Below are 27,763 nucleotides of genomic sequence, written 5' to 3' on the forward strand. Positions count from 1 at the left end.
GTGTAACCAGTCAAGCTACTTATGGGATTTCTTTAAATCAACAAGGAGCCCATTTGACACCCTGTCCCTCCAGCTGTCACCATCTGCATAAACAGGATCTCACCTATGATTGAGAGGTTTTTAAAGCAGGAAGAAAATGTGGAGGTGGTTACAACGTGGATTCAAAGCTTCCCCTCCCTGGATCTGTGTTGTGCTAATCCCTTCCTGAGGAACTAAGCATGCCAAGGGCTGCTGTGCCCAGGTGTGCCTGAAGCACAGATCTTATGGCTGGGGTGCAAGAAGGGCAGGTGTCAAAGCGACGATGCTGTGCTGCTGTGAAGGCTCCGTGCCCTCCTGAGATCTCCATACCTGAGGCAGACTTTTCCACTCTGAGACAAGCCAGCTTTGGGGCAGCTTCTTCCCCTGCAGTGGAGCACACACTGCTCTGCTTCAGGGGCTGGCCCCAGGTTTTGAAATGTTAAAAACATTCATCTTTTATTTCTGTCGCCGCTCAATATTATGGGAAAAGATGTTATCACAGCTAATCCATGTGGTGTCTCTGGAATTTCTTGGCCTGTGAGGGTTCATGCTGCATTCATGTATTCCATGAATTGGGCACAGGTTTTGCTTCCGACAGCAGGAGATTTTTTTCAAGGGCATCCCAATAAGATGAAAGTGTGGTCGCTGACAGAAACCACAGTGTCAGACTACGGTCTTGAGGATGTTTTGAATGGCTCTGTATTTTAATTCTTGATTTCCCCTGGCATTTAGACAACCAGCAATTTATTTGAAATCCTAAGGGGAGAGGAAAAAGAAGAACTGGAGGAAATGGCTTAATTTAATTGATCGGAATATTTTGGAAGTTCACATGTGCCCTATTTTTTTTTTTCAATAGATAACTAGAAAATAGAAAAATACTGTGGAGAATCATACTGAAACTTCAGCATATTTTTTCCTTGTTTTTTTTGACTTCTAATTATAATCCTAATGTGCTGGGAAGGTATAAAGCAATGCCTAATGGCTGGAAAAAAAAAAAAAATGGAAGTAAGAGCAGTCAACCTGGGGAACTCACTGCTGCAGCCTTTTGGCAGAGAGTCCCATTTCTTGTAGGAAGAATTTGAAAAACCCTGGTACTATCACGATTATAAAGTTTGTGGTTTTGCGTAGGAAGAGTAAGAAAAAGAAAATGAGATCTTGAACGTCAGGATATGATCTATCCTTTGTCTCTTCCCCAGCTCCATATTAAACACTTCAGTAGGCATTTTCAAAGGTTGCTGTGTAGAAACAATGACCCAGTGTTGTGATCGAGGCCGGGGAACCTTAACCAGTAACTGGCAGCTGCCTGTGTGAGTTATCTGCAAACCACATCAGCATTGTCTTGTGTATATCAAAGCTGATCATTTCCCATATTGTTCTAACATACCTGCCCTGCTCTGTTGGGGCTGCAGGAAAACAGGAAAGGAGGAGGGTCTTGGCTGTAAGTGGTTATCTTGTTTTTCCTTTGTGATACCCAAACATTTGTCAATGAGCTTTGACCCTGCAGTAGGCTGAGCTGGTAAGGAAATTCATAATTTTCTGTCCATTCACGTTTCATTCACATTGTTTACCTTTTGTTTAAACAAGGAGGTTTTGTTGTTTTTTTGTTTTGTTTTTTGCTTTGTGGAACATGATTGGCCCATAAGCCCAGACAGCAGCCCCTCTTCCCTGTTCTTCCAGCCTCTGACAGCATGGGCAGGGTGAGCTGTGCTGGGGTATAACATCAGAGGTCACACAGAGGATTCTCTCAGGCTTTAAATGTACAGTGACTAATATTTCTTAAACTCTGTGAAGTGATACACCATCTGCACAGTGGGGCATCCCTTTCTTCAGGTGTCAGCTAGACCTCATGAACAGAAGTTCCTACAACAATGTTCCACCAGGGAGAACAGTCCTGCCATGAAGATCACTGGCTGCATTGCTGACATAGTGACAGCATTCCTTTCCCTTCAGATTTTGCTGCAGAAAGCTGGCATCTCGTTATTATGCATGCATCTGTTTAAACCTCTGTTTTCTCTTGCTTGTGACCAAAACTGGCTGTTGATGTGCAGCCATTATCACTTTACAGCTGCAACACCTGCAGAGGTGGCACTTGGTAAAGGAAGGTAAAGCACAACCAAGCAATGCACTGCAAAACAGCACAAAAATAAATGTGAAACAGCCCTGTGCGTGAGAGTAGGGGAAAGCTTGCACACAAATGTAGGATCAGATAATCCTGGTTAAATGTACACCACTGTGTAATCAGATTGTGCTGTTGGTTTGTGTTGTTGTAATGGTATTTGCAATAAGCAGCTTTGCTCAAAAGCCTGGTGTTCATGCAGGGTGCTGTCCTCTCTGGGGGTGTTTCTCAGGGTGCTCTGCCATGTGTAAACAGGTCAGCTCAAGGTTGCTTCCCAGTGCTGGTGTCCCAGAGGACTCAGGAGCCAAGTGAGGCTGGGGAGCTCCACTGCAGAGGAGGAGCTGGTGGCAGAGGAGGCTGTCAACCCTTTGCTGACCCCAGGCTGGACTGCACATGGAGCAGACCATGATCCAAAGGTCCCTGACCCCACAGCCCATGTTTACTGCAGACACGTGAACAGCAGTGTCACTCTGGGGTGGCCTTGTGCCCAGGCTGATGGGCAGGGGCTCTCAGCTGGTATAGCCCTGCTCCCAGGGATCCTTCCCAGTGTGACTGCTCTGCCTGTGCTGCCCAGCCTGCCCTGGCCACCAAGTCACAGAGAGCTCTGTGCTGAACCCCATGGACAGCCCCATCTTCTCCTTCAGGGAAGGAATGCATATGGCTGGGTATAACCCCTGCTAATTTAACCCACAGGTCCATATTGCTTAAAATCTGCACCACAAGCAGGATGCAGGTTTTGTAAGAGCCCCTCAGAGCTCACAGGGGTGAGATGCCATACAGAGCGGCGTCAGCAGCTCCCCTCTGACACGACCCTCTCTACGTCTGACATGCCTCTTTCAGATGATGGTGGTTTTTGGCTTGCCTGAGCAGCTGGGCTGGGTTAACAGCAGAGAGCCCTGTGTGAGACAGATTCCCAATAGCCAGGGCTCAGCAGCTGAATTTGGGAAATAATCCCGCCGGCTTTAATCAAGAGAGGAGACTGTGAGAGGCTTGTAAATTCCTACAGCAGAATTCTCATTCACGAAGCAGATCCTGCCTCCAATGTGCTTATCTCCCTCCCTCTGTGTGCAGAGCCCTTGACGTCAATGGAAGATTCGCTCTTTCGGGGAGAGCAGAAGACTGAGGTCACGCTCCTCCCTGCAAACAGGAGAATTATGTCCCTGGCATTGAGGCGAGAAGGCTCTAGGCTTTTGCACAAAAGCAAAAAAAGACTTGAAACAATGGAATGCATAGAAAAATCAAAAGGTAGATCGAGTGCAGGAGAAGCATTTGGAGCTGTATCAGCAGGCGGTGGAAGGATGCCACTCTCGGTTGCATTTAAAAATGAGCTGTTTGGCAGCCATGAATGGTGTGCAGGATTTTCATTCATTCATCCCCCTCTCCAGCTCTGGGAAGGGACATCTGTCAGCCCTGAACCCAGGCAGCAGTCAGGCTGCAGCACGCTGTGCTCATGGCCTGGCACGTTTGAATCAGCAACCCAGAGGTTAAACTCCACAGCTCAGCCACCGGTGGCCTCAGTGATATTTATAGATTGCATTACATTTGCTGCAGCTTTTATGAGCAAAAGGCACTCCTCATGGCTAAATTATCAGAGGTTAAGTGTGACCAGTTGTAGTTAACCTAATGATGGATGTTGCTGTTTTGATTTTTTTCCTTGTATTTGTGAGGACTGAGCATAGGGATTTAAGAACCTCTGAAAAAAATATTAGATTTATTGTTTTTATCAAATTCCATTTATAAAGCTGCTTTTGCTGAGGAAGTGCTTTGCAGAAATTAACATTTTACCTAGCTTAAACTTTGGAATAGTATCCAGCCCATGCAAATTAAACACTGCCATTCCCCTCAAAGAACTGTTTATTTCTTCTCTGCAATAAGGGAAGCGAGTTCCTAACTCCGCAGGGAGCTTATCGCTCTGCAGATGAGGTTTGTAGCTGCACAGAAATACAGCATGGTTCACCAAGGCCAAAAGCCAGCTGAGGTGACCAAAGCCAGCAGAGGCGTCCCTGGGCGCTCCCCGTGGTCCTGGGAGGGAGGAGGGATGTCTTCTGCAGGACACTTTCCTCCCAGGGCTGCGAGTCAATCAACATGTGGCTCACGCCACGAAGCCGGCAGCGTAAACGGGGAGTTTGTGTTGCTTTCATCCCGTCTCATGTTCCTGCCGAGGCTGTTATTATTCACCATTTACCTTCTCAAAATATTGAGCCAATTAGAAAAGCAAATCTCTCTTTTGGTGAATGCCCAGGGGTGAAGCTGTAACGATGTGTGTTCTCCGCAAGCCCTAATTGCGGGTGTCGCAGTTGCGCCTGGGACCGCTGGGCTGAGCAAACCCAAATTCCTGTCTGAGATATTTTACACCTTGGCCAAGCCACACTGAGTGGCTGCTTTTGTCCAGCTTCATGAAGCGGGTGGCTGAGGCTGGTCAGCTCTGGGATGGGAAAAGCAGCTACAGGGAAGGAAGGGACGGCTCCTGGGGAACGTCATCCCTGGCGGACGGCGAGGGAAGGTCCCAGCTGCTGGATCAGGCTCTGCTGCTCACAAGCTGTGAGCTGCCAGTGCATTTATTGGGATGGGGCTGTAATCCTGACTGGGAGATACAGAGAAAAGTCTCTGGGTGTTTCCCTTGTTGATTGTCAGACAGGTGAGGTGGGAGAGTTATTAATTGTAATGCAGACAGGATTACTCCTGCTGTCAGTTAGATTAGCTATGGATCTAAGGTCCTGCTGTTGAAATCCTATACTTTCTTATATTTCCTTTCTTGTGGTGAATTGAGTAGCATACTCTAAAAGTTTGCATGGATGAGGGTGTGTATGTCAGTTGAGAGATTTCCAGCAAAGGAAGATTTCAGTATGGAAGTCCAAGAAGCTGCTGTACTTCCTTTTACATGCCAGGATTTCTGCCCCTCCTGCATGATGAGAGCAGGGCTAACTTAGTGAATCCCTTTATTAAACTCATCTGATGGCTCAGGCTGCCTGCCATTAGTGCTGTTTCATACGTGATAAGTGGTGTTGCTAAGCTTTCTAAAATGAGTCTAACAATCTAACTGGTGCCCAATGGGATATCCATCTTGTGGCTGACTACAAGGAATAAATTATGCTCTCACACTGATAATTGCTCATGCCTGAGTTCAAGGATTACAGTCCTGCAATGCTGATGATTAGAACTGGTCTCCCTTTTTTGTGCACAGATGCTCCCTGTGATCCACTTGAGTGACTGCCTCAGCTTCTCCAAATTGATTGCTCTTTGCAAGAGAAGGAAGACACAATTCTGCAAAAGCTTTGCAGGCAGCTAGGACCTGATTTAAATTCTGAATATAACTTCTGATGTCTTCTAGGTAGTTTAAAGAAGTATACTTGGACATTTTCAGTGATTCTGAAAATGGGGTGGATCACAGAAAAACAGCATTCAAAAAGAAATACCTACAGAAAATACAGAAGTATTCAAAAAAACCTGTAAAAGTTCATGTAAAAGTAAGTCTGTTCTAAATGGAAGAAGCAGAAATAACTACGAATTTTTTCTCCCTAAAATAAATTCCCCGAGCTCCTTAACAAGACTGGTGACAAAGCAACGTACGAAGTTCTGCTCTACGCTTCAGTGCCTATTTTCTCACCCTCAGCTTAAAAATAACAGCACTGTAGCACCTTCTGTTTTCTCATGACGTCTGCACACACTTTATGAATAATCTTGAGGGGGAACGCTGTGCTTGATCTCTGATTGGGATTTTCCCGTCTTACCCGGTGTTGACTTAACCCTGCTTCCAAGAAGTCAAGAGTAAAACGCCCATTGATTTCGGAGCGAGCAGATTTTGACTTTTCAGAAATGCTCAGCCATATGTGCTCTCGTTTTGGAAGTATCATGTGGTTGCATTTGGCCCATGTCGTGTTTTAGTCACTCAGAAAGAACACGCAGAGTTCCAGCCTGTCCTCACCTGCCCTCACGACTGCAAGAGCTGAGGGCCTTGGGGAGGTTTGGAGGGCCAAAGGTTCTGCTGTTGTCCTGTTCTGGGGTTTTGCTTGTTTGTTTGTTTTCCTTCCCAAATTTCAAGAAAACATTTCTATTCTAAGACAAAGGGAATACAAACATTTCTAATGTGCTGTGAAATAAATCTGAGGAGGAAAACTGTTTGAACTCAGCCTATATGTTTTATTTGGGAATAAATGGTAACAGCATCTTTATTTTATTCCTTGTGATATAATGTAGTGTTTTAAAGGGGGTAAAATAGCTCGGAATCAGAAGTTGAAACACTGTTTTAATCTTACTGAGGACCTTTTAAATTTCCTAAATTTAAAAAAAAAAAAGTTATCTTCCTAAATTAAAAAAAAAAATGTTATCAGAAGTGACAGATCTGTGAAACATTTACTTTTGGCTGATGGGTATTTTCTGACGGAAAAATGTTTCACTGAAAATTTCTATCAGGGTTTAGGGTTTCTCAGTCTTTAATGTATTTACACCCATCAATATCAAAGGCAGGCTCAGGAAATGCTCTGGGTTTGTGTTATGTGCTGGGAGCTGACTGGGGGCAAGATGAAGGGCTCAGAGTGGAGATGCTGTGGAGCTTTAGGTGGGATGAGCCTGCAGGCAGGGATCAGAGCCCGTTGGGTAAGGGGAGTTTCAGCAGGTGTGAATCAGGAGCACAGACCATTAAACCTGCTGTTCTGCAGGGGTAACAGCCCCAGCAGAGGGGCTGGGTGAGCAGACCTGTGTCTGCTTCAGCCACCTCCTGTGATCACACTTTCACAAGGTGTTTACACAGCCCAGCTCTTTGCCTAAAATAACATGAGAAATGTATGCTAGAAGAAGGACTTAAAACTAATCCTCCCAGGGTCTGAGGTCAATGTCCTTTCCCCTGGATTGTCTTTCCTGGTGCCATCCCTATCCTCCTGTCTGCTTAGTCATCTGTAAGGTAAGCTGAGCATGGTAGGGAGAGCTCCTCTCCAGCCAAGGGTGTAAGGAAATTAAGAAGACAGATGCAATTAATCTGTGTTTTCTCTCTCATTCCTCGTGCTGTGTCCTGCTGTCACCATGTGTTCCCCACTGTAGCCACTGAGGGATTTTCATGGTACAGCTTTTGAGCATGTTTCCTTTTGAGCATGTTTTCTAGATCTGCTGGTTAAAGGATTTCCTTTTGTCCCCCTCACATGATGATGGCACATAGCAGCAAGGCTTCCCATGACTTTGTGAAAAAATAATTGCAGTCTTCGTGTCATATGGTTGTTCTGGTTGAAACACACTGGTCTGAGCAATGGGAGTTGGAAGGGGAGTCAGCTTGTGACTTTGAAAATGTGCAAATCACCCAAAAGAAATTTGTCTCAGACATTTTTATGGTATTTCAGTTGGAGTTCCATGAAAAGTACAAAAAATAACACTTTGTCTAAAAACAAAGTCCCAAAACAAACAAACCCATAATAAATAAATGCTTGCCAAGAGTCATAAAAATCTTAAACTGTGATTTAATATCCTGTCTCTCTTTGTCTTAGTGGAAAAGGTCATATAGATGAAAGACATCTGCTGTTGTATCTCTCTTGGATTTCAGGACAAGACCAAAGTGCTATTCTTGGAATTTTTTTTTTCCTTTGTGTGTGTGAGCAAATTGCCATAAATTCCTTCTGTTCAGTTGTGTCAGCTCCTGAAGAGGATGAACAGGCCTGTGGCAAGTGATTTCAGATGGAAAATCCCCTGTGTTTTATTCTTCAGAGACTGCTGCATGCCTGTTGCAGTCCATTCCTAGAGGCATTTCCCTGAAACAAGGAAAGAGAAGAGCAAGAGGCTCCGAGCCCCTATTCCTGGGGTTGCTTTCAAGAGTAGGAAGGATGTGGAGGGGTAGCAGTCCAGTTTAGAACAGGTCAGAGATAGAAGGTGTCCTTAGAGGCTGATAGTCAACAAGAGGTGAAAAGAGGACAAAATTGTTAATGCTAGAAATGTTAGAGATGGGCAGAAGACAGAAAGACAAGAAATGTCAGGGTGAAAGTGAGGGGAAACACCTGGTCTGACTTGCTCTTAATTTTTCAATGTTCTTTCCATCATCATGTTTTTATTGAGTCTGTTTTAAATTCAGTCAGCTCTGGACAACAGTGCATTTACAGCCCTTGATTGTTCCTGGCAACTTTTCATGTTTTTTCAGTAATACCACCCCATTTTGAAAAATGGGCCTTCCTCAGAAAGCAATTGTGTTGATGAGTGGGAAAACTGTGACCCTCTGAAGCCACAGGGGATGAAATCCTAACCCTTGCTGGAGGCAGAGGCGGCATCCCCAGCGGCAGCAGCGGGTTCAGCACGTCACGGGGAGTGCTTTTGGCTGCTGCACCGAGCTGCAAACTCTTGGAGATGGGATCTGTGTTCATGTGTTGCCTTGTACAAAGAGGTCCTGAATTTGTTGGCCCCCAGGCACTGCAGAAAAGCAGATGCTAAGTTGTCCTGTGAGCAGTGGGAGTGATTAAACATCCGTGCCAGGGGATGCTCGGGGTCTGGTAAAGGGCGAGTGTCAGGCTGTTCTCAGCAGATCTTCTTGCTCTCTCCAGCTGCTTGTTCTCTCAGCAGCAGGAAGGTGATGTGCAACCCCTGGACAAGTGACCAGCCATTTGATGGAGGGGATCCACACCTGTGTGTGTTCTCTCTCCAGAGCTGGGCAGCTTAAAACAAATTTAGGAATGCTTTTCCTCCTAGCATCTAGCAGCCCTGGTTTTCTTATGTCTTCTGACTAGATCAACTGGAAAACTTTTCAAGAAGAATGGGTCTGGTTTTATTTTGGTTTTCTTTTTCCTAATTAAAGCTGAGCATTTAAACTGCCTGTGATAATTTCTTTTCCCAGTTGCACATGTGGAGTGTCTCAACACGACTGTAAAAGTCATGCTAATTTATGTGAGGGCAAAATTAATCTTAAAGCTGGAAAAGCTTTCCCTATTTTTGTTTGCAAAATGCTTTTATGTCTTTAAGTAGAGGGCACTGCTGAAAAGCCAAGGATTGTGTTGGTTTTATTATTTTTATTTATGTACTTTAAAAGCAACTTAGAAATCTTTTACTTGATAATCTGAAGCCAAGGCAGCAAAGTGCAATGACTTTGTCATCTACTAATGTGGAAAATGTGAAACAAAATAACTGCACCTTCTACTGGGTTTTTTTCTCCCCTAAAATTGTTTTTCTGCCTCTGGGAGATAAAAATTTCTTTTTAAATAATTTAGAACATTGCCTTTTTAGGCATAAAATACAAATAATTTATTTTTATTTTTATTCTCACTGTAAGCACTCTTCCACATCTCCCACGTTATACTCCCATGAAAAACTTCCATACCAGGAAGCCTTGGAAAACAGCTCTTACTCCAGAAATACTCTGCACTTGCAATTTTGTGCAGAGGGCATTCTTCAATTCAGGTCCTTATCTCTCCCTCTCACAAGGGGCTTGTTGAAGGGCTTGCTGGAATTTGTGGTTCCCCATAAAATCAGCTGGAGTTGTAGGTGCTGGACTTGAGGCTGTTGGGGTCGAGAACTAGTGCTGCCCTTGAGACAGGTTTTAGGGCAATCACAGCCTGCATTTCAAGGAAATTCTATAGAAAAGCAGAGAAAACTGAAGATCCTAAATAACTAAAGATCCTAGTAAGACTGAAAATCTAGCCTTTACCTTGAGGAAAAAATCCCATATCTTCATACCTGTGGAGGCACTTGTGTGTTTGCTGGAGACAGAGGGACGTTGTTAAATCCAGTCATTCCATCAAAAGTGGAGAGCACTGCCAGGAAAATTCTGGTTCCACCTGCTGCCCTGACACCTGTCCCCTGTTGCTGTTGGGGAGGCTGAGGGTGGCTCTGTGCTGTGCAAGGTGCAGGAATGTCCCCAGGCACCTGGAGAGCCTGTGCCAGGAGCCCTGGCCTGCCTGCCTCCTCTTGTTTCTGCATGTTTTTCCCAGAAGCACTGTTTCCAGCTGGGGTCCTGTTTGTGTTGTCATTTTAAAATGTGTTTTGGAATGTTAGCTTCAGCCAGCTGAAATTATTTCCTTTTTGCCCCCTTGCTGAGAGGGTTTATAAATATTGAGTTACACAGGAAACAAATTCTCCTGTTATCAGATTGTTCTCTAGTCACTTTTCTTTTCCTCAAAAGCATAATGGTGAACTTTATCAGTGCTCAGTCCTTTGTTTCCTATTAAACACGGGTGATTAAGATGCTGTTTGGCTCACTGGGAAGAGTTACTGACCTGTTTTGTCTGTAAATGTATCTTCAAATTAGGAGACACCTGAAACTGGTAGGAAGTGGGTATTAATTGGGTTCAAGTTCCACGAGCACAGATTGCAGTTTCCCAGTGGGATGTGATAAATAGCCGTCCCCAAGATAATATTAATTACATTATCTCCCAGAATGGTCCCAGGAGGTGCTAAAATAGCACATGGGCCACTTGGGCTTAGATGCTTAGACAAGAAGATCAGTGTTTGCTGCTGTGTTGCTCAGCACAGTGCAGAGCATGTGGCGTCACTGGGGCAGTTGGGTGAGATAAGGAGGCTGGGATTTTCTGCCCAGCTGCTTGGGGTTTTTCTCTCATGAGTTTGAAAATCAGAATTTTATCTAAAGCAATAGCTGTATTTCTTTTCCCTGCCCTGACACCCGACAAGGAATGATGATAGCAAGCCCTAAAAAATGAGTTTCATAAAACACCTGGACGGAAAGTGTTTCTTGTTGCAGAGATTGTGACTTCCTTGTAGATCTGTTCAGCTCTAGAGTAACTCCAAGTGCCACACAAGCAGTACACAGACCTCATTTATCAGAATCCCACTCCGTGCAATTGACTTTATACCCAGTTGTGCCCCTGGCATTGCAGAGCTGTGCTCTGTGCCACCAGCACTGGTGCAGGCTGTGTGGGCTGCACCCTGGCCACTGCCCTTCCCAAAGCTGCAGCTCACAGGCCTTGCAAAAGCCCCTCTCTTGGTTTTGCTCAGCTGGAAGGACAGGGGCCATGGGGCCTGCAGGGACGGCTGTCTGTCTGGCATCCACGTGAAGGTCAGACCATGCTCACACTGGAAATGCTGAGCCAGATGCCTCCCTTAGCCCTTGAGGACCATTTAAAGTCATTTTAGCCTTTGAGGAGCCAGCAGCCGTCCTCCCCCAGGTACTGATTAGGGGCAGCAGCAAGAAGCAAACAAATGCACTGTTCAATGATGTCTTGTCATGAACTTCTCCACTGGTAATTGAAGTTCAGCAAGCTGGATTCATGTGGAGTGGAAGCCTGGCCTTGGAGATGAATGAACTCTGACCTGATAATCAGACTCTTCTGTCTGGGCTAGAAAAACATGGACCTGGTGGTTTGTTAGGGACATGCTGGCAGACACTTAAAGGCAGTGATGCTAAAGGCACCATTATAATTAGCTGAGCCAGAGACTGAGCACATAGATTGACTTAAAAAACAGTGTGGCTGTCTGCAGTCGTCATGACCCTGTAGAAAACACTGCTGAAAGAATACTTAGACTTTAGTCACCTAATTCAGGGTTGTGCATCCTTGTTAACAGTGTTTTATATTACCACTGTTAATTAAAGGTATCAGCATGTCCCCTAATGAGGGGGATTGCTTGCCACGTAAGAAGTCACATTATGCTTCTCAAAAACTGACTGGTAGGTTGACACTGTGCTTTTTAATAGTCAGAAAATTGTTGTCCCTTGTTTGTGAAGCTTAAACACCAGAGGGGTTCACGTGTATTCAGATGAAGGGGAAAGATGTGCCCTACAGTCTCTTTCACAACAGCTCAAAGCTAACATAACCACCTTAAAACAAAGGGAAGCTTTCATCCTTCTTCTTTCAGCTACACATGAAAATCTGAATTACAGTGAGATTGAGCAACTGGAAGAAAATAAATAAGTAGACCTCATTCTTCCCTGTGGAAGTTGTTTCAATAAAAAAATATTAGGCAGCTTCAGAAAATGTCACTAACTGGGTGAAAGTGGTCCCCATGTATTTCCAGTTTCCTTATTCCTCCCATGATGACAATTTCCACCATGAGATGCATTGTTGAACTGGGGTTGTGCTGGACAAGAAAAATGGGACATTTTCTGGAGAGGGAAGAAGTACAGATTTTTTTTTTTCATTTTTTAATATATTCTGGTAATTTTTTTTCCTGTTGCTCTCTATTTTTCTTCAAAATGAGAGGAAACAAGTGCAGGCTGGTTTTTATGGTGCAATTCACACTCCTCTAATTTTAATTTTTTTTTTACATATATTTTTTATGCTTGCATATTCAAAGCTCTAGATCTGACTTTTTTATTAAACACAAACAAGCAATGTTTCTTTCCAGAGTGAGCAGGGTAATCTGTGTCTGCTCGACTGGGCCCAGAAGGTTCTGGTTTGTGCTGGAGTCAGCAGCAGTTCCCTACAGTGACTTGTTTGACCTGCGCTGCTCTGACGGGCTGGGGCTGGCAACAATCTCAGCCTCAGCCTTCAAAACATTCCTTTGTAGCCAAGTGTGCTTCTGCTTTCTCTGAAATATCTGGTGTCACTCTTAACAAGAGGGGAAACAGACGTTCGTCACCATTAATTCACTGGACAATTAAGCTGCTGATCCCTGACCTCCTGCCATTATTGCCTTTCAGAGCCAGGGTAAAGACCCCACAGATATCTGTTCTCTGTCATTCCCTGCGAGCTGTCCTGGTATTTTATTTACTCAGAGGATTAGCTCTTGCCCACCACCAGCCAAATGTATATGCTTTGTAATAAAAATTGCTAATAAGCTGTCCCAGGCAGTGACATTAATCTCTGAGTGACGACAACAGCAAGCAAAGGGAGCAGCTGGCTGTCAGGAAAGCATGTGAGTTGGAATCATACATTTATTTAGATTTATGTACATATTAGAAGTGCCCATCCCTGGCTGCAGCTGCTTTTGGTGCTTTGGGCTGCCTTGAGCATCCAGACCAGAGGCAGGGGCTTTCCACTGGGAGGTGTGGGATTGCTGCATGGTGCTGTTTATTCTTCTTGCTTCATCTTCCAGGCTATGACAGTACTTAGCTTTTGCTCTTTCCTGGAGTCCCTGATGGTAGGATCTTTGCTGCCACACTGCTCTCAGGGGGGCTGATGGCCCAAATCAATACCTTGTTTTCGTTCTGGCCCCAGGGCTGCAGTGAGAGCCAGTGGAAGTGCAGGACTGGTGAGCCATGAGGAAATAGTTAATCCATGGCTGGCACAGAGCTCTGGTTTGTGTTTATTAAGCCAGCCGGGTGGGTGGGTGGGTGGGAGAGGCAGCCGAGCTGGGCCAGCTGCTTGCATCATCTGACGCTTACACCATGCAACCTTCAAGCCTCATTTTTCACTCACTGCTTTTGAAGCACTTCATTAGCTAATCAGAGGAACCCTCTGCCTTTGCTCTGCAAGTTCCCTTGTTTTTTGTCTTCTACCTCCTAATTTTTTTCTTTTCTTTTTTCTTTTTTAGTTCTGCTTTTTGTGTTGGAGTCCTTCAACCGGTAGCTATAGTAACACCCCAGAAAGAGTGACTGTAGTACACTCCTGCAGCCCACTCCCCTCAGGAAAGCTGTGCCAGGCTGTCACACACCTGCAATGCCTTGGCACCCCCTCTTGTAGGGCTTTCTCCAGACTACAGGGACAGTCTTAGCTTGGGAGCCAGCTCCATCCTGCTCTCTATTTGCAGCTGCAGCCCACAGTATATTGTGGCAGAAGGAATGAGTCACTGGCAGAGCAATCTGTTGCATCAGATAATCACAGATTACCTCCATTAACCCAAATCCCTTCTGTAACCTTTTACAATAATGATCCCCAAAGCTGACGCATACAATACTGTTACCATCAGCTCGGGCTGTCAGTGGTTTTTCAAGAGGATGTTTTCTGTGGTTTCAGGGGGGATCTGGCAGCACCATCCACAGAAAGCAGGTGCTGGTACCTTGTTGCTGGAAAAGATGATGGGGCCAAAGCCAGCCTTTGGAGCTCAGGGAGGGGGAAGTCTCCCCTAAAGCTGGCCATGTCCTTTTGCAGCAGTCCTGTGCACCCTCTTACAGCTTTCCCTGGTATCCACATAGAATCTCCTTCCTCCAAATCAATGCTCGTGCCCACACCTCTTCCCCTCTGCCAGTCAGTCACTGCAACTGGCAAATGCTTGCTGTAACCAGGCATTTCAGGGGGGTTTCAGTCCCTCTCCACATTGCCCCTATGGTATGTTTGGATGCTCCCATATATCTAGGGTTTATTTTATGTTTTATGAATATTTCTGAGAAATTAGTGTGTTGCTTGGCCACGGGGAGCATGGAAGATGGTAGCTATCTGCTTTTCTGGTGAAGAAAAATGTGTCTGATCCTAATTCCAAATAGAACATGACTTAGTGTGAGACATGTTGTGATGCTGCACTTTTCTTCCTGGCTGACTCTGGAAGCAAAAGGTGTCACAGAAGGGAAATTCCCCTAAAAAAATTCTGGCAGTACAGTCCATACACATGTACTAAGGAGGTTCCCAGCCTAATTTTCACCATTTTTTAACACGTGGATTTCTGGGTTCTTGTCAGAACATCTCAAAGCTTTGCCAATTCCACCAAATTTGGTGGAACTGATTAATCAGTCAGGCCTAATAAAACAAGCTCTTGTGTTAGTCTCAAGCTATTAATTTTTCATGATGTTTATGAAAATTCTTTTCTTTAATCTTGTTGGTAGGTTTATTTAGGTGAGGGTAAAAAACCAGAATAGAACATAATTCTCAGAGCTTGGCTATAGGCTGCTGGTAGGAACACTTGAATTCTCACCTCCCCTCCAGCTGGATCTCCTCCCCACAGTTCAGAAATACTCCTTATAAGACTCAAATGTCAGGAACACAGAGGCTAAGTTATTTTTTTAGATACTGCAGAACTATTTGCAAGAGAAAAAGCCCACACAGCCCTCTGACAGGGACAGACAGAACCCACATAGTTTCCTGCTCAGGGCTGGGTTTTTGTATGTTCTCCCTCTGGAACTGGCATCCTATTTTTCAGGAGAGCTGAACCCCATGTATTTGCCTGTGCCAGGGCCAGGCTTCCTTGCAATCCTCCTGCCTATCTCATGTTGCACATTGTGCTGTTGTGTTGCTAAACATCAGAACTGCACATTATGGATCAGCAAATCAGCAGAGCTTTTTAGGTTTCTCCTCACTTATCTCAGTGTCTCACTAGGATCCAGGAGTGGCTGTAAGGTATTTTTGGTTTAGGGGCCAGCCCTGAGAGCATTTGGGCTGTTTGAGGCTCACAGCTCTATCCGGAAGCACTACACACCCCCCTGGGCAGTCTCTGTGGGCAATGCATGGACTGTATGTGGGTGATAAGTCCCCAGACCCATAGAATATCCTGAATTACAAGGCACCCACAAAGATCATCATCCTGGCCATGCACAGGACCACCCCACGCTGCATTTGCAGGTTTGGGTTTGGAGGCATTGGTTGGTAGCTTGCATGCATGTTGCTAAACAGGGTAATGAATATATAGAACAGGTCATAAGTTTAAAAGCCATTGCTTAAAGAGGAGTTCCTTCCTGGAAAGATGTTATCAAGCCCTATTCAAGCAGGATTTCTGGAGCAGGGATTTGCATTCTTCCTTTGGAAGAATGGGAGCAGGTCTCTTACAGTCAGTGTAACTCACAGCTGTGCAAATTACCTCGAGGAAATTGGTAAGAAATGTGGGAATTGAGAGTCACTCAAACATTCAGCTATGGGGAGACCACGTTCCTTGTTTAATTCTTGTGTACTTCAGAGCATGTGACAGTCGAGAACATTTCTGACAAAAGAATCTTCCTTTCAGAGAATGAAGTTTTGTCAAAAATTAAAGGGTTTGCAGGAAAGTGTCTGCTAAAAAGAAAAGATGATTTGCTTTTTCTACCTTCTTATTGACAATATAGAAACATCATCTTAACAAAGTAAAGAGTGTCAATTTACCATACCCATTTTGTTCCAGTGATATCTTGGCACTCTATTTGATATGTTCTATGATAATGTTTTGACGTTAGAGAACTGAGATGACACAAATGTTATCACAGTGAAGTGGTTTCATGTCTTTACATCAGAATTTTGTAGAACTTTGAAATATGGTCTCAGCTGCAGTTTGGAGAAAAGGTCCACTGGGAGATTTAATATTTTCAGCAGGGTGATAACCTTGAATCTCAACAGCTCTGTTCAGTAGCTTGGTCTCCCATAGTAATCATTGATATGGAAGTGTTGCAATTTTTTTTTCTGTTGTCCACACAATTCATGGAGAAAACCTCTCAACAGTCCCCAGGCAGTCCCCCAGATATGTTGAATCAGCCAGTACATGGTACTGCATTCTAAACACAACAAAAATGCCTGGGTTTGTGCCAGTAGCCTTGTTTACTTTGAGGTCAAGAATAGGAAATTGAAATTTTGGGCTCTTTACTGCTTTAGATTATAGCTGGCTTTATTTTTGTTCAATTTACTGTTTGTTTTTAATAGATTGCAAATCTTCCATATGATTTGTATCTTTTGGATGATTTTTGTTTGTGGAATAAAAGCCAACAATCTCTTTTTGCTCATTTATCAGCTGCAGATAAACACAATGCAGTTAAATAAAAGGTATAAAAGAGAGAGAGATACCATAGTAGACAAATTATAGGTGTTTATGTTGGGGGAAATTAAACTGCATCCAGGGAAATTTGTGACCAGGCAACTCTCTATTAGCATAGCAGTGAAATGTAAACCCAGTATATGTGAACTGACCCACAAAACCCAAAGAAAACTTGTTCAAATAATCTCAAAAGATGCATTAAAAATATCCAGTGGAGGATGTAGGCAGAGTTGTGTGGAGAATGCCACAAACTGGGATGCCTACTTAAGACTTAGAGAAGAAATTAAAGGCTTGATTTTTAAGTTTAATTAAGTCCTTTCAGTGTGCTCTGACCAGGCATGCAGGTAGCTTGTGCAAAGACTCCTTTATAATCCTAGGGTATAACAGAATGGCCTTGACATATGATAGTTAAGCCCTGAGGATCAGTCTTCAAAGACTAATCCCTTTGCTTTCTCTGTCCCTTAGGGCAGTGGGTGTTAATAAAGCATATTATTATTATTATTATTAACATAAAAAATGTGTTGTTAAAGTCATGTTTCAGCCTCTTATCAGTATTTGCAGTATTACCTGACCTCTTCTTTAAATCATAGGCAGATATTCCTGCAGTTAAGTGTTTATCAACACTGACTTCTCTAAGCCAAGGTTAATGGTACTTAGGATGCCAGTTGGATACAAAATATTTTGCCCTCAGATGACAAAGCCAGCATGACTCTTGCATGTTCTCTCTCTGGAACTGGCATCATATTTTTGCTTGTGCTTTTGCTTGTGAAATTCCCATCCGTGTCGTTCTGGAGGCTTGCACAAGAAGCACATCTGCTCTTCATTCCCAAAAAGCAGTGAGGTGTTTTACACAGTGGTTAGGTATTTGTAGCAGCATTTTGAGCAAATGTGCTGTGGCAGCAGGGGAGATGGGCACAAAACCCTCATCATGGTCTGTGACTCTCCCGAGCCGCGCTCATCAAAAAAGGCTGCGGGAGATAAAACCAGATTAGCGTCCATAAGAGGGGCTCTGTAACAGGATTCACTTCTGAGGGCCTGCAGTGGACTTTGTATTGTGTCTGATAAAAGAGACTGGTTTGCAGAGGCACTGCACCCCATGGTGGACACCCACCTGCTCTTAGAAATCCAGCCCTCATACTCATGGCATTTTCCTTGGGCTGACGGGAGAGGATTCATAAAGAGGTTCCTGGTGGGCTTGTAAGTGCTTGTTTTAAGCACAGGTTAAATCAGGAGTATCATCTAAGATCTTTTTGGAATAAACCAGGGTTCCTGGGGATTTTTATTCCCCAGAGGAGAGAGGCAGGATGAAGAGCAGAGAGCAAGCAGTCTTTTATTCTTTAAAAACAAGCCAGTTTTATTTGCTAGTACAGCTGAGTGTAGGTGGAACTAATAGGAAAGAAGAATAGTGAACCTGGGAGAACTTCCACATGAAACAGCTCTAATAAGGCTGAAACTGTTTGCCTTAGAGGCTGAATGTATTAGACATGAAAAATTCCTAGGGGAAAATGATGGGCTGGTAAGTTTTATTCATGATGTCTCATTAGGACAAGGCGCTCTAGGAAAACAAGATTAAAATTAGTATTATTTTCCTTCACAAATACACAGTTAATCTTTGGTATTCACACCCACATGAGACATGAGGGCATTCAACAGTGCAGGGCGTTTACCAGGATCATAAGAACAGCCTGATTCTAAGTAGCACAGATGCTTAAAAAGGAGAAGAAATTGTTTGGAAGCCATACACCTTCATGTTTTATTAGCTATATCTAATTAACAGAATATGGAACAAATTTAATGTTTTTCAAATACTTCAGAAACAGCTTTCCAGGATCTTCCTCTGAAGCTGCCTGCAGTCCATCCTGTACTGGCCAGACCTTACTCTAATATGGCAATTCCATGTAGAACACATAGCTTCAAACGCCTCCCTGGGACAGAGCAGAGAAAGGGTGGCAAGAGGAAAAACAGAGGAAATGTAAACATCTTGTGAGTGGAAACAGGACAGTAACCATGATTTTTCTGACTTTTAATATTTTTGGAGTTTGTTTCTCTGCTTTCACTGTGTAATCAAGCCTTGCATTCTGGGGCTACAGAGCTCTCTACTGTTGTTGGGGAGGCACTGGGTGACAACCCAGGTGCTGTTGTGAAGTGCAAGACAGAAGCTGTAGTCATCCTCCAGTGTTCTGTGGATCAACTAGATTGCAGCTAATGCAGTTGGATGAAATACTTGGCTGTCTTGGATTAGCCAGGCCTGGCAGCATGGGATGTGTTGCTGTTTTATCAACTTGGCCAAGAACAGAGCAGCAGTAGGAAGCCAGATTATCCATCCTTAAAATCCACCTTGCATGGTGGCACAAGGCACAAATGGAATATGCTAAGAGCGTGGTGCTAGAATAAATTCATCCAACAATATGTTTTACTCTGATTATTTATTTACTATGATTATTTACTGTGTTGTAAATAATCTTCAATCATCTGAGCAGGAGCATGGCTTGGTGCTGTCTTTAGCAGAATTAAGAGGCTCATAGCCTTGGCTTCTGCAGCTTCATCTTCAGCTCTGTCCTCTGTCTCTGATTTCTCTTTTAATTTTGACTTAATATCTCACTGGCTTAATAATATGCAGGTGTTTTCCTGTCTCCTCTTGGTGTTAGGAGAGTAAGTATGTACTGAATAATGTAGGGGAAAAAAAGGTAGGCACTTTAGGCTAAGGGTAATTCCTGCTGGCAGATGTTTTACATGTGTGCCTCTGGTTATGTCTCTTTCCTCACAGGCAGAGATCAGAGCTAGATTTGCCATGCAGCATCACAAGATGATGTAAAAAATGCCATGTATTTTTCAGTAGGTAGGATGTAGAGCAAATGCTTTTGTTTCCTGCAGGACTGGTTGACATGTTAGAGAATTAGCTTCAGCCCTCAGTTTGCAAATGCTGAGTTGTTGAGTGCAGGCAAGGCAGCAGGGCTGAGCTTTCGTGCTGCTGCTGGCAGCTCACCTTCGGTTGTCAGCAGCAAAGCAAAATTTTAAAGCAGTCAGACCCTCCAACACCACATGATGGAACTTAGATTTTAAACGTGGCACGTCTGTCAAGTCCTGCCCTGAGAACTGCCTTGAAGAATGCAAATCCTTCTGTATGGAATAGAGGGTGCAAGGGCAGCAGTCGAGGCATCGTGCGAAAAGCTTCCCTCTGCAACCTGCACCATGACCTGTTCAGAGAAACCTCCCCTTTTAGCTTTTAGCTCTGCCAGACAATTTACTGTCTCTCAGCTGTCTCAGTGCATTATGTCCTTCAAACCCCCCAGAGTTAACGTTTGGAGGCAGCAAACACTGCTGGCTCCACAAGAAGAGCTGGGAGCGGAAAGGTCAGGTCGATTAAAGCACTTGATCAGAATCTTTAACATAAAGACGTCACAAGCAAAGCAGGAACGCTGCTTCACGCTCAGCTAAGAGCAAATGATTCATCAGGCAAGGCTGCTTATTTTTGGAGGATAGCCACAAAAGAGAAGGGAACATGCTGGCTGTATTGATCACGGTTGTAACGGGGGGCCGCAGAGCCCTTCCCTAGTTTTGATGGAAATTTAATGCCAGGAATACATCATCCCATGTAAATACATCAATACATATTTTATATTGAATGGATTTTAAAGATGTTCTGGCCCAGCTTAGCAGAATCATATCACCTCTGCACAAATCTCAGAGCTGTCATTTAGAGCAAAGGGCTATTCTGCAATATTCTGTGTTGCTTGATGGTGCTAAAGGTGCAGCCTGTTTGGGAGGACTTCTGTAAAGGTGGCTGGAGAAGCAGGTGTGCTCTGGAATCTCTAGAGCCTACAGGGTAGACCTTTAGTGGGTGAAGATGTACCAGTGTTGAGCAGATTCAGCCTAAAGGATGGTTTCATCTGGCTGACACCCACTGCCTCCAGTGTCCAGAAGTGTTTGGAAGTACTGTTGGAGCAGGCACTGCTGCCCAGGCAGCTGCACATCCCTTGAGCAGAGAGCTCCTGCTTGCCCCAGGCAGCATCTCTGTCTGACCCTTGGCAAGGGCAGAGGTGCTGCAGTGGCAGCAGCCAGAAATGAGGGGCACATGAGGTTTAGGTTTGGTACGAGGAAAGATTTTTCACCCAGAGGGTGGCTGAGCACTGGAACAGGCTCCCCAGGGAAGGGCTCACAGCACCAAACCTGTCTGAGTTCAAAAAACATTTGGACAGCACTCTCAGGCACAGGTGTGTTTCTTGAGGTGTCCTGTGCAGGGCCAGGAGCTGGACTCAGTTTATTGTAGGATTCTGTGATTCTAAGATAAATGAGCGTGAGGAAAACACAAAGAGAAGAAAAGTTTGGGGGGAATGGTTTAGAGAAGAAAATGCAGCCATAGAGAATGACGAAGAGAGAAGGAAGCTGGAATTCCTGGTGGAAGGATCATTTTTACAGAGGAGGATGTGAAGGGAGGGTGCAGGGAGAGAAGTGTAAGTACAGTGTGATGAGGCATAAGGGCAGGAGCACAAAGGAAAATTCCCCTGGAAGAGAAGGAAAAGAGGAGCAAGTGGAGGTGGCAGCCTGGCACACAGGAGCCGCTGTGCAGGATGGCAGGAGTGGGCTTTTGGGGACATGAACACCAAAGAAGACCCTTAGGGTTGCTGAATCCAACCCCTTGTGGCCACTGGCAGCCAGTGGCCTGAAAGTCCACTGAAAGTCCAAACAAGCTGGTTCCTGCAGGGCCAGTGCAGATATCTCAGCTCTACATTGCATACTGCAGAAATGAAATCAGTTCCTTTCAATATGAAGTTTAAAATAATTCAAGGCAGACTCCATGATGGCAAAACCTTTGGCCATCAGAAGAAAAGGAATAAAAGGTGAGATTCAAAAGAAGCTCTCCTGTGCCAAAGGTGACATTGTGTGATCAGAAATGCCCCACAGAGAGCAATACTTGTGATTCTTTTCCAAGGCTCCTGTTTTCTCTCTGGTGGTCTGCTAATTCTTGAGTCAGTGCTCTCCTAATTTAGCCTGTAATGTCATGCAGGACCCAAGGCACTCTCAGTCTGCAATTGTGACTCTACCAACCCCTCTACAGAATTAACTCAGCTCAGAATTAGTCATTCAGCATGCCAGTGCATGCAAAATAGACTCCAGTGGATCAGATTTTGTGTGCAGGGACTGAATTGCAGTAAATACAGGGACTCAGAGAATCCCAGTCTGCATCTGGGCTCTCATGTCCACAGGGATATTCCTCCTCCATTGGCTGCACAGCCTCTCCAAGCAGAACAGAAAGAAGAACCAATAAGTGATTTTTTTTTCCTCATGAAGCCATTAATTTTCTCCTTCAGTTCTCCTGTGGAAGCAGCAGTGACCAGAGTGTGTAAGAGCAGCAGGAGTGCCATGTTGGCAGGACATGTAATGTGAGGGTGGGAGGGGGTGGCAGGAATTGAGTTTGAATTTTTCATTTTTTCAGTACTTTTTTGGCATAGAATCAGGGCTTGTCCCAAAACCAGAAGGGGGATATCTGCTTTGAAAAGGTGTGAACTGTAATCTTACAAGATTGTTTGACTTGTGTGAAGTGGCTCTTGGTTGGAGAAGAGGTGATGCCGGAGGTAGCACTGTCATCTCAGCTTGACCTGGTGGGCAGCAAGTCCACTGACTTTCAGCGAGCTGATCTTCTGGCAGATGCCACCTCCTTGGTCTGTTTTGAGTTCAAACAAGTTGAGATTTGACCTGTATCATAGAATCATAGAATGGTTTGGCTTAGAAGGGACCTTAAAGGTCATCTCATTGCAACCTCCTGCCATGGGCAGGGATATCTTTTGCTAGTCCAGATTGCTCAGAGCCCCATTCTGCCTTTCCTTGGACACTTCCAGGGATCTGCTTGTACATCAACCCACAGAATCTCAGCTTTAATTATTAATGGTGTCCCTAAGAACTGGGACTGGGCAGGTGGAACTATGTCCCCAAAGCAATCTAATCCTGGTATTTCTCTCTCTGCAGGGGGTGGAGGGAAACGCAAAGGCAAAAGCAAAAAGTGGAAGGAAATCCTGAAATTCCCTCACATTAGCCAGTGTGAAGATCTCAGAAGAACAATAGGTAAGAGCTTTTCCCTTCTTTGGAAGCATCAATAAAACATTCTATCAGAACGGGCTCACTAGAATGGCATTAAAGGTGCTCATCATTACAGGGAGTCAGTTTACAGGTGGGCATGCAATGCACACTCCTCCCGTGGTGCTGCCATGCAAAAAATGCTGATTTTCTGTTCCTAAAAGGGGTTGTGGACCAGGCAGGAGAGGCTGGAATGCTGCCCTGGCAGGGCAGGGCATGGGGCTGGCAGCATCCAGGCCCTTGGTTTTCCATACACAGGTTCCAGGACCCAAAGGGGTTTCACAGCTGGACAACACCTGGCATGTGGAACTGGGGATTTCACTCTGTCCCTACCAGTGTGGCTGTAAAAACACATTCAGAAAGGAATCCCCTCATCACATCCTGCATTCCCTTCTAGTAAGTATCTCCTTATCTGGGTGGAAATGAGCCTTGCTGACTGTAAGTTAGTGGTAATTATAGTGTGGATTTGATGTTTGAAGCAGCAGCCAGGCTTCTGCCAGGCAGGTTTGCTCAGCAGCACCATCCCCTATTCAACCTAATGGAGCTTTTTTTACAGGACATGTAAAAAACTTATTTTAACTTAATTTGTTTTATTCATGTGGGCCAAATGCTGCAGATTTGGCAGGGAGCTTGCAGTGTCCATTTTCATAGCACTGCATTTCTCCTGCTCATGCATGCCAAATTTCAGCATTCTTTTGACTGCTGCCTTGGCAGACAAGGCTAGTAGCTATCTCCTTCTGCATTCTCCCCTGGAAAGCCCAGGATTACTGGTCTCACCACAAGAGGTTAACTTCAGCATTTGAGGCTTCTTTTCTCCCCTGCACATAAATTCCAGCCACTGGCAAGGAATGAATGAAAGGCAAGAATCTGTAACAACTGAGATAACGGGCAGCATAATTTGTCTAACTTGGGTGAACTCCTGGGGTCTGAGTGACAATGCCCTGGCACTATTTACATTAGAAATCCACAGCATGTTTATGCAGAGGAAATATGTGGAATGTTTGGAAGACTCTTTTCATGGTCTCCTTCAGTAAAATTTTCTTCCTTCGCCTTCTGTTGTAGCTAAAAGGAGGTAAAGGAAAGAGGGGAGGCAGGAGAATAGGGTGTAGGTTTTCCCCAGCTGACAAACATACAAAGCCTGACCAATTTTTGAAGGTACAGAACCTGCTGGAAGCAAATCTGACTTAATATATTGTAATTTGCAAAGGGAATTCTCCCCATTGTCCTGTCAGCTTTGGTTCCCAGATAAAAAGTTCTCTCTTTACAAAGGTGTACTATCCTAAAATGAGTAGTCTTAAAAAATTAAGTCTGCCAATTATTTCTGTTTCTGAAATGCTATTTCTGGAGGGTTTTGTGTGTGTCAGCTTCACCCTAATGTAATTTGGTTTACATTTTTTTGGTGAATGATTTGGTGATGCAACCAGGCAAGAGCTGTTGTGGGATCTCTGGGCAGATTTGGTTTCAGTCACTACAGTGATTACCTGTTAAGTGGGAATTTTAGCAACTGCCTTTTCCACAGTGGGAAATAAGGTCCAAATCCTGGTTCTGTAACTCTGATTTTTGTTGAGTTGAGCTGGATATGATTACACAAGGAATAAGGCACTGCTCAGCCTGAATGATGTTATCTGTCCTTGCTGGCTCTGCCATTTTCAGTGAATCTCTGAAGTTGAAACACCCCAGATAAACAGTTGTCTGAACTTCTCCTGGCTCATACTGGGTGTCTGACACATCTTGGGAGGGTGGGTCTATAGCATTAAGTCCTTTCCATGTGTGTGCTCAGGCTGGATCCATTGCAGATCCCTTGCACTGGGCTCTGTGCTCCCTGGATGCCCAGGAGCAAGCGCCAGTCACTGCAGTCTGGCCTTAAATGGCTTCTTTTCCTGAGGAAGAACAATTTCCCTGGCTTTAACCTTCCTTCATTTGTTATTTGCTGCAAGTCCTTTAAAAGGAACTCAGGATTTCAGACTAGTGTCTGCCCAGGTACAGGGAATGTACTGAAACATCTTTCCTGGCCCTTCAGCTGCTCTGGGACTTGCAGGGGATTCAGTGTCTTGGGGTGTCTGCACTTCAGCCCCTACCTAACTATTTCTTAACTTTCTAGTCCAGGAATAGAGAGCCCAGAAAGGCTTTTTCCTCTAAGGCCATGTTGGATGGGGCTTTTAGTGGAAGGTCTTTTAGGGGGATTGGAGCTAGACGATCTTTCCAACCTTCCAAGCCATGGTTCTAAACTTTATACAAGGGAAAGGCTACAGCCAAATTCAATTTGTTTAGAGATCAGGACAAATACAGGCAGGTTCTGCTCATCACAGTCCTCTTTGCTGTCTGTCCTCCTCCCAGCATTTTCCATCAGACAGAGTCTTGCCACTTAGGTTAAAAAAAAAAATCACAGTGAGTCTTGGAGGGTTGGATGAGCTGCAGCACTAGGCTGCTGAGGTTTTGTTGTATTCCTCTCTTCTGGATGCTTCCCAAGAGCCTCCAGGGAAAGGCTGGAGGCAGGAATGGGATGGACTTTTTGATTTAGAGCAGTCATGGACTGCACAGCTTAGTTTAATGTAGCCATAAGCAATAGGTGGAAAATGCAGCTGTTGAAATTGTGGCAGTACAGCCTACATGTGTGTGTAGATGCCCACATTTTGGTGTAAAAACGTGTGTGCTTTTGCACCCCGCTAAGATGTACTGAAAAGAGTCTGTGTCTTAAAAAAAATAGTGTAGTGTGAAAAGAAATCTGTGAAAAACAGGAAGGCTGAAATAAACCAAGGGTCTGCGACCTGTGTTGACACAATTATGAGTCAGTTCATACCTTTTGGTTACCTCTGTGTTTACAGGAGACTCTGTGTTTGACTATCCATCATCTGGTGTCTCACTGAAAGACTTGCTTAGTAAAGCCCTTTTTTTCCCCTCCTTCTTGTGCACAGAAATAAAAATCAAAACACCCGAGAGAAACACTGCTTTTTGATAAATAAACAAACACTGGAAACGTCTTTATTAAAAGTGCCATTTAGCCAAGGAGCTATTTTTTGGACTGGACATAAAAGCAACTTCTTTTCCCCTTTCTTTTTTGTCCAAAGTACGCAACACCTTTTGCAGGGAAATTCAGTGGCCTTCATTGTGTGCTAATTAAATAAGCAAGGGAAGCAGGGATGCTGCACTTCACTGGGCTCTGAGAGAGACTTGTATACTATGAGTGGCTAATGCATGTTTCCATTTGCAGCCCTCTTTCTGGTTGTATTTAATTGTGTTAAAACAGCCGGCCCTTTCCAGGTTGGAAGATTTCCATGTTGGCACCAGAGGCCCAGTCAGTCGATAAAAACTGATTTTTGAGGCATTGCTACCATGACTCATGTGATGGATGCTGCTGTAGATGGGGTTCTGCTGTCTTTAAAACTCGCAGATGACAGCTTAGCAAAAGAGAGATGTTTCAAGGGAAGAGAAAAAAAATACCGAGGAACAGCTTTAAAAGTTCCTGCATTTGACATGACATGAAGAGATGCCAAAAGTAAGAGATATCCACTGGTTTAAAGGCCATCAGTAAACAAAAATATAAGAAAAAGTTGCAATTTGAAAGGCCAGAGTGTCTTTTTGATGATAAAAGATTCTGGATGTCTGTAAATATTTCTGAATGACGCACAAGGTTCTGTTGGTTAAAAGTGTGGAATTTTTATTTATTTTGCTCAGACCCATTCTGTGCTTTTTTCTTGCATAAAAAAACCTGCCTGGGTGAAAGAGTTGATTATTCTGATCTTTGGCAAATTTTCATTCACAACTGTCCAAATGCTATATAATAAATCAAGACTTTTTTACCCCATGGATTGAACCTTGTGGGGAAACTGCCACAGAATGTGTCTGTGCTTGTTGCATAGAGTGATTTGCTGCATTACTGCAGAAAACTTTTAACTCCTTTGGTAAAGCAGTTTCTGGTGGTGCATGATGCTCAGGTAGAAGAGAAGGCTGAGGATTTCTCTTGTTAAATATTTTTATTCAGTAAGATTTCACAGTCAGAAAATCAGCCCCATTAATACTAATTTGGCCATTCTTGGTTTAAAAAAATTTTTTAAAATCCTTCCTTTGCCATTCAAGCTCCCATTTACCTAGGGTAAAAGTAGCTTGAGCTTCCAATTTTGGCACGTTCTTTTCCATGTCGTTAAAAATACACTTCTGTGTGAGAAACACTTTGAAGAGCTGGTGAACAGAGTAAGTGGGACAAAACTGAAGCCACAGAGTTCACATGCTCACTTTTTACAAAAGCTGGCTCTTTTCTCCCCCCATCGCTCTCTTGGGAGTTGTACTTTTTCAGACATGATCAAGACCTTCACCTACACGATTTTTTTTTTCCAGTCACTTTGCAGTTTATCTGCCTGGAGGCACAACTGGCAGTGCAAAGAGCTTCAGATGCTTGGAGTATTTGTGGAGCTTCCTAGAAATGCTTTGCAGCCTGCACTGAGCTCCATCCTGTGGCAGAAAGCCTCCTGCTGTACCCCTGGTGTCTCATTCACAGGTGGCTTGGACCTCCCTCTCTGCTGCACGGTGCTGTCACATCTTTCAGGAATTCCCACCAGCCATTCTCAGGTTTCTTGACTCCACAGGTTTTCCAGCACTGCAGAGAGAAACTCATGGGTGAGGAGTCTTGAAAAAGCAAAGTGTGACTTTCCAGGTTTGCTGGGGAGTCCCTGAGAGACTGAGTGACAGCATGGCCTGTCAGAGCTCATTGTAACTGTGTGGCACCCTGCCCCTCTTCACTGGGGAGGGCATCACCCCTGGGGCTGTATCCCTCAGGGGATGGAGATGCAGGCAAGGAAATGCCCTCCATGTGCAGATCCCAGAGCCTGAGGCCACGTGGTGGTGTCACATATAAAGCTCAGGCACTGGAAGGGGGAAAGAGAAGGCATCAAAGCCCGGTCTGATCAAAAACACAAAGAAGCAGCCAGTTTTCTCTCCACCAAATTCTTCACCTCTGATGTTTACAGTGATTAAAAAGCATGGTTGGGAAATGTAATCCTGAAGCCAACAAACAGATCAAAGGAAGGAATTGCAGCTTGCCTTCCACTGTAA

At 44.4% G+C, this 27,763-nt stretch overlaps 1 protein-coding gene across 2 annotated transcripts in view; it reads left to right on the forward strand.

Moving 5' to 3' along the window:
- GRK5 (G protein-coupled receptor kinase 5) overlaps positions 1 to 27,763 on the forward strand; it is a 154,651-nt gene that overhangs the window by 39,227 nt on the left and 87,661 nt on the right. For both annotated transcript variants that reach the window (XM_059852054.1, XM_059852056.1), the window contains exon 2: positions 22,607 to 22,702. In XM_059852054.1, the coding sequence (XP_059708037.1) occupies positions 22,607 to 22,702 (96 nt within the window). The remainder of the gene's footprint in view (positions 1 to 22,606; positions 22,703 to 27,763) is intronic.

Source organism: Haemorhous mexicanus, chromosome 7 (genome assembly GCF_027477595.1).
Source record: "Haemorhous mexicanus isolate bHaeMex1 chromosome 7, bHaeMex1.pri, whole genome shotgun sequence".
Taxonomy (NCBI): domain Eukaryota; kingdom Metazoa; phylum Chordata; class Aves; order Passeriformes; family Fringillidae; genus Haemorhous; species Haemorhous mexicanus.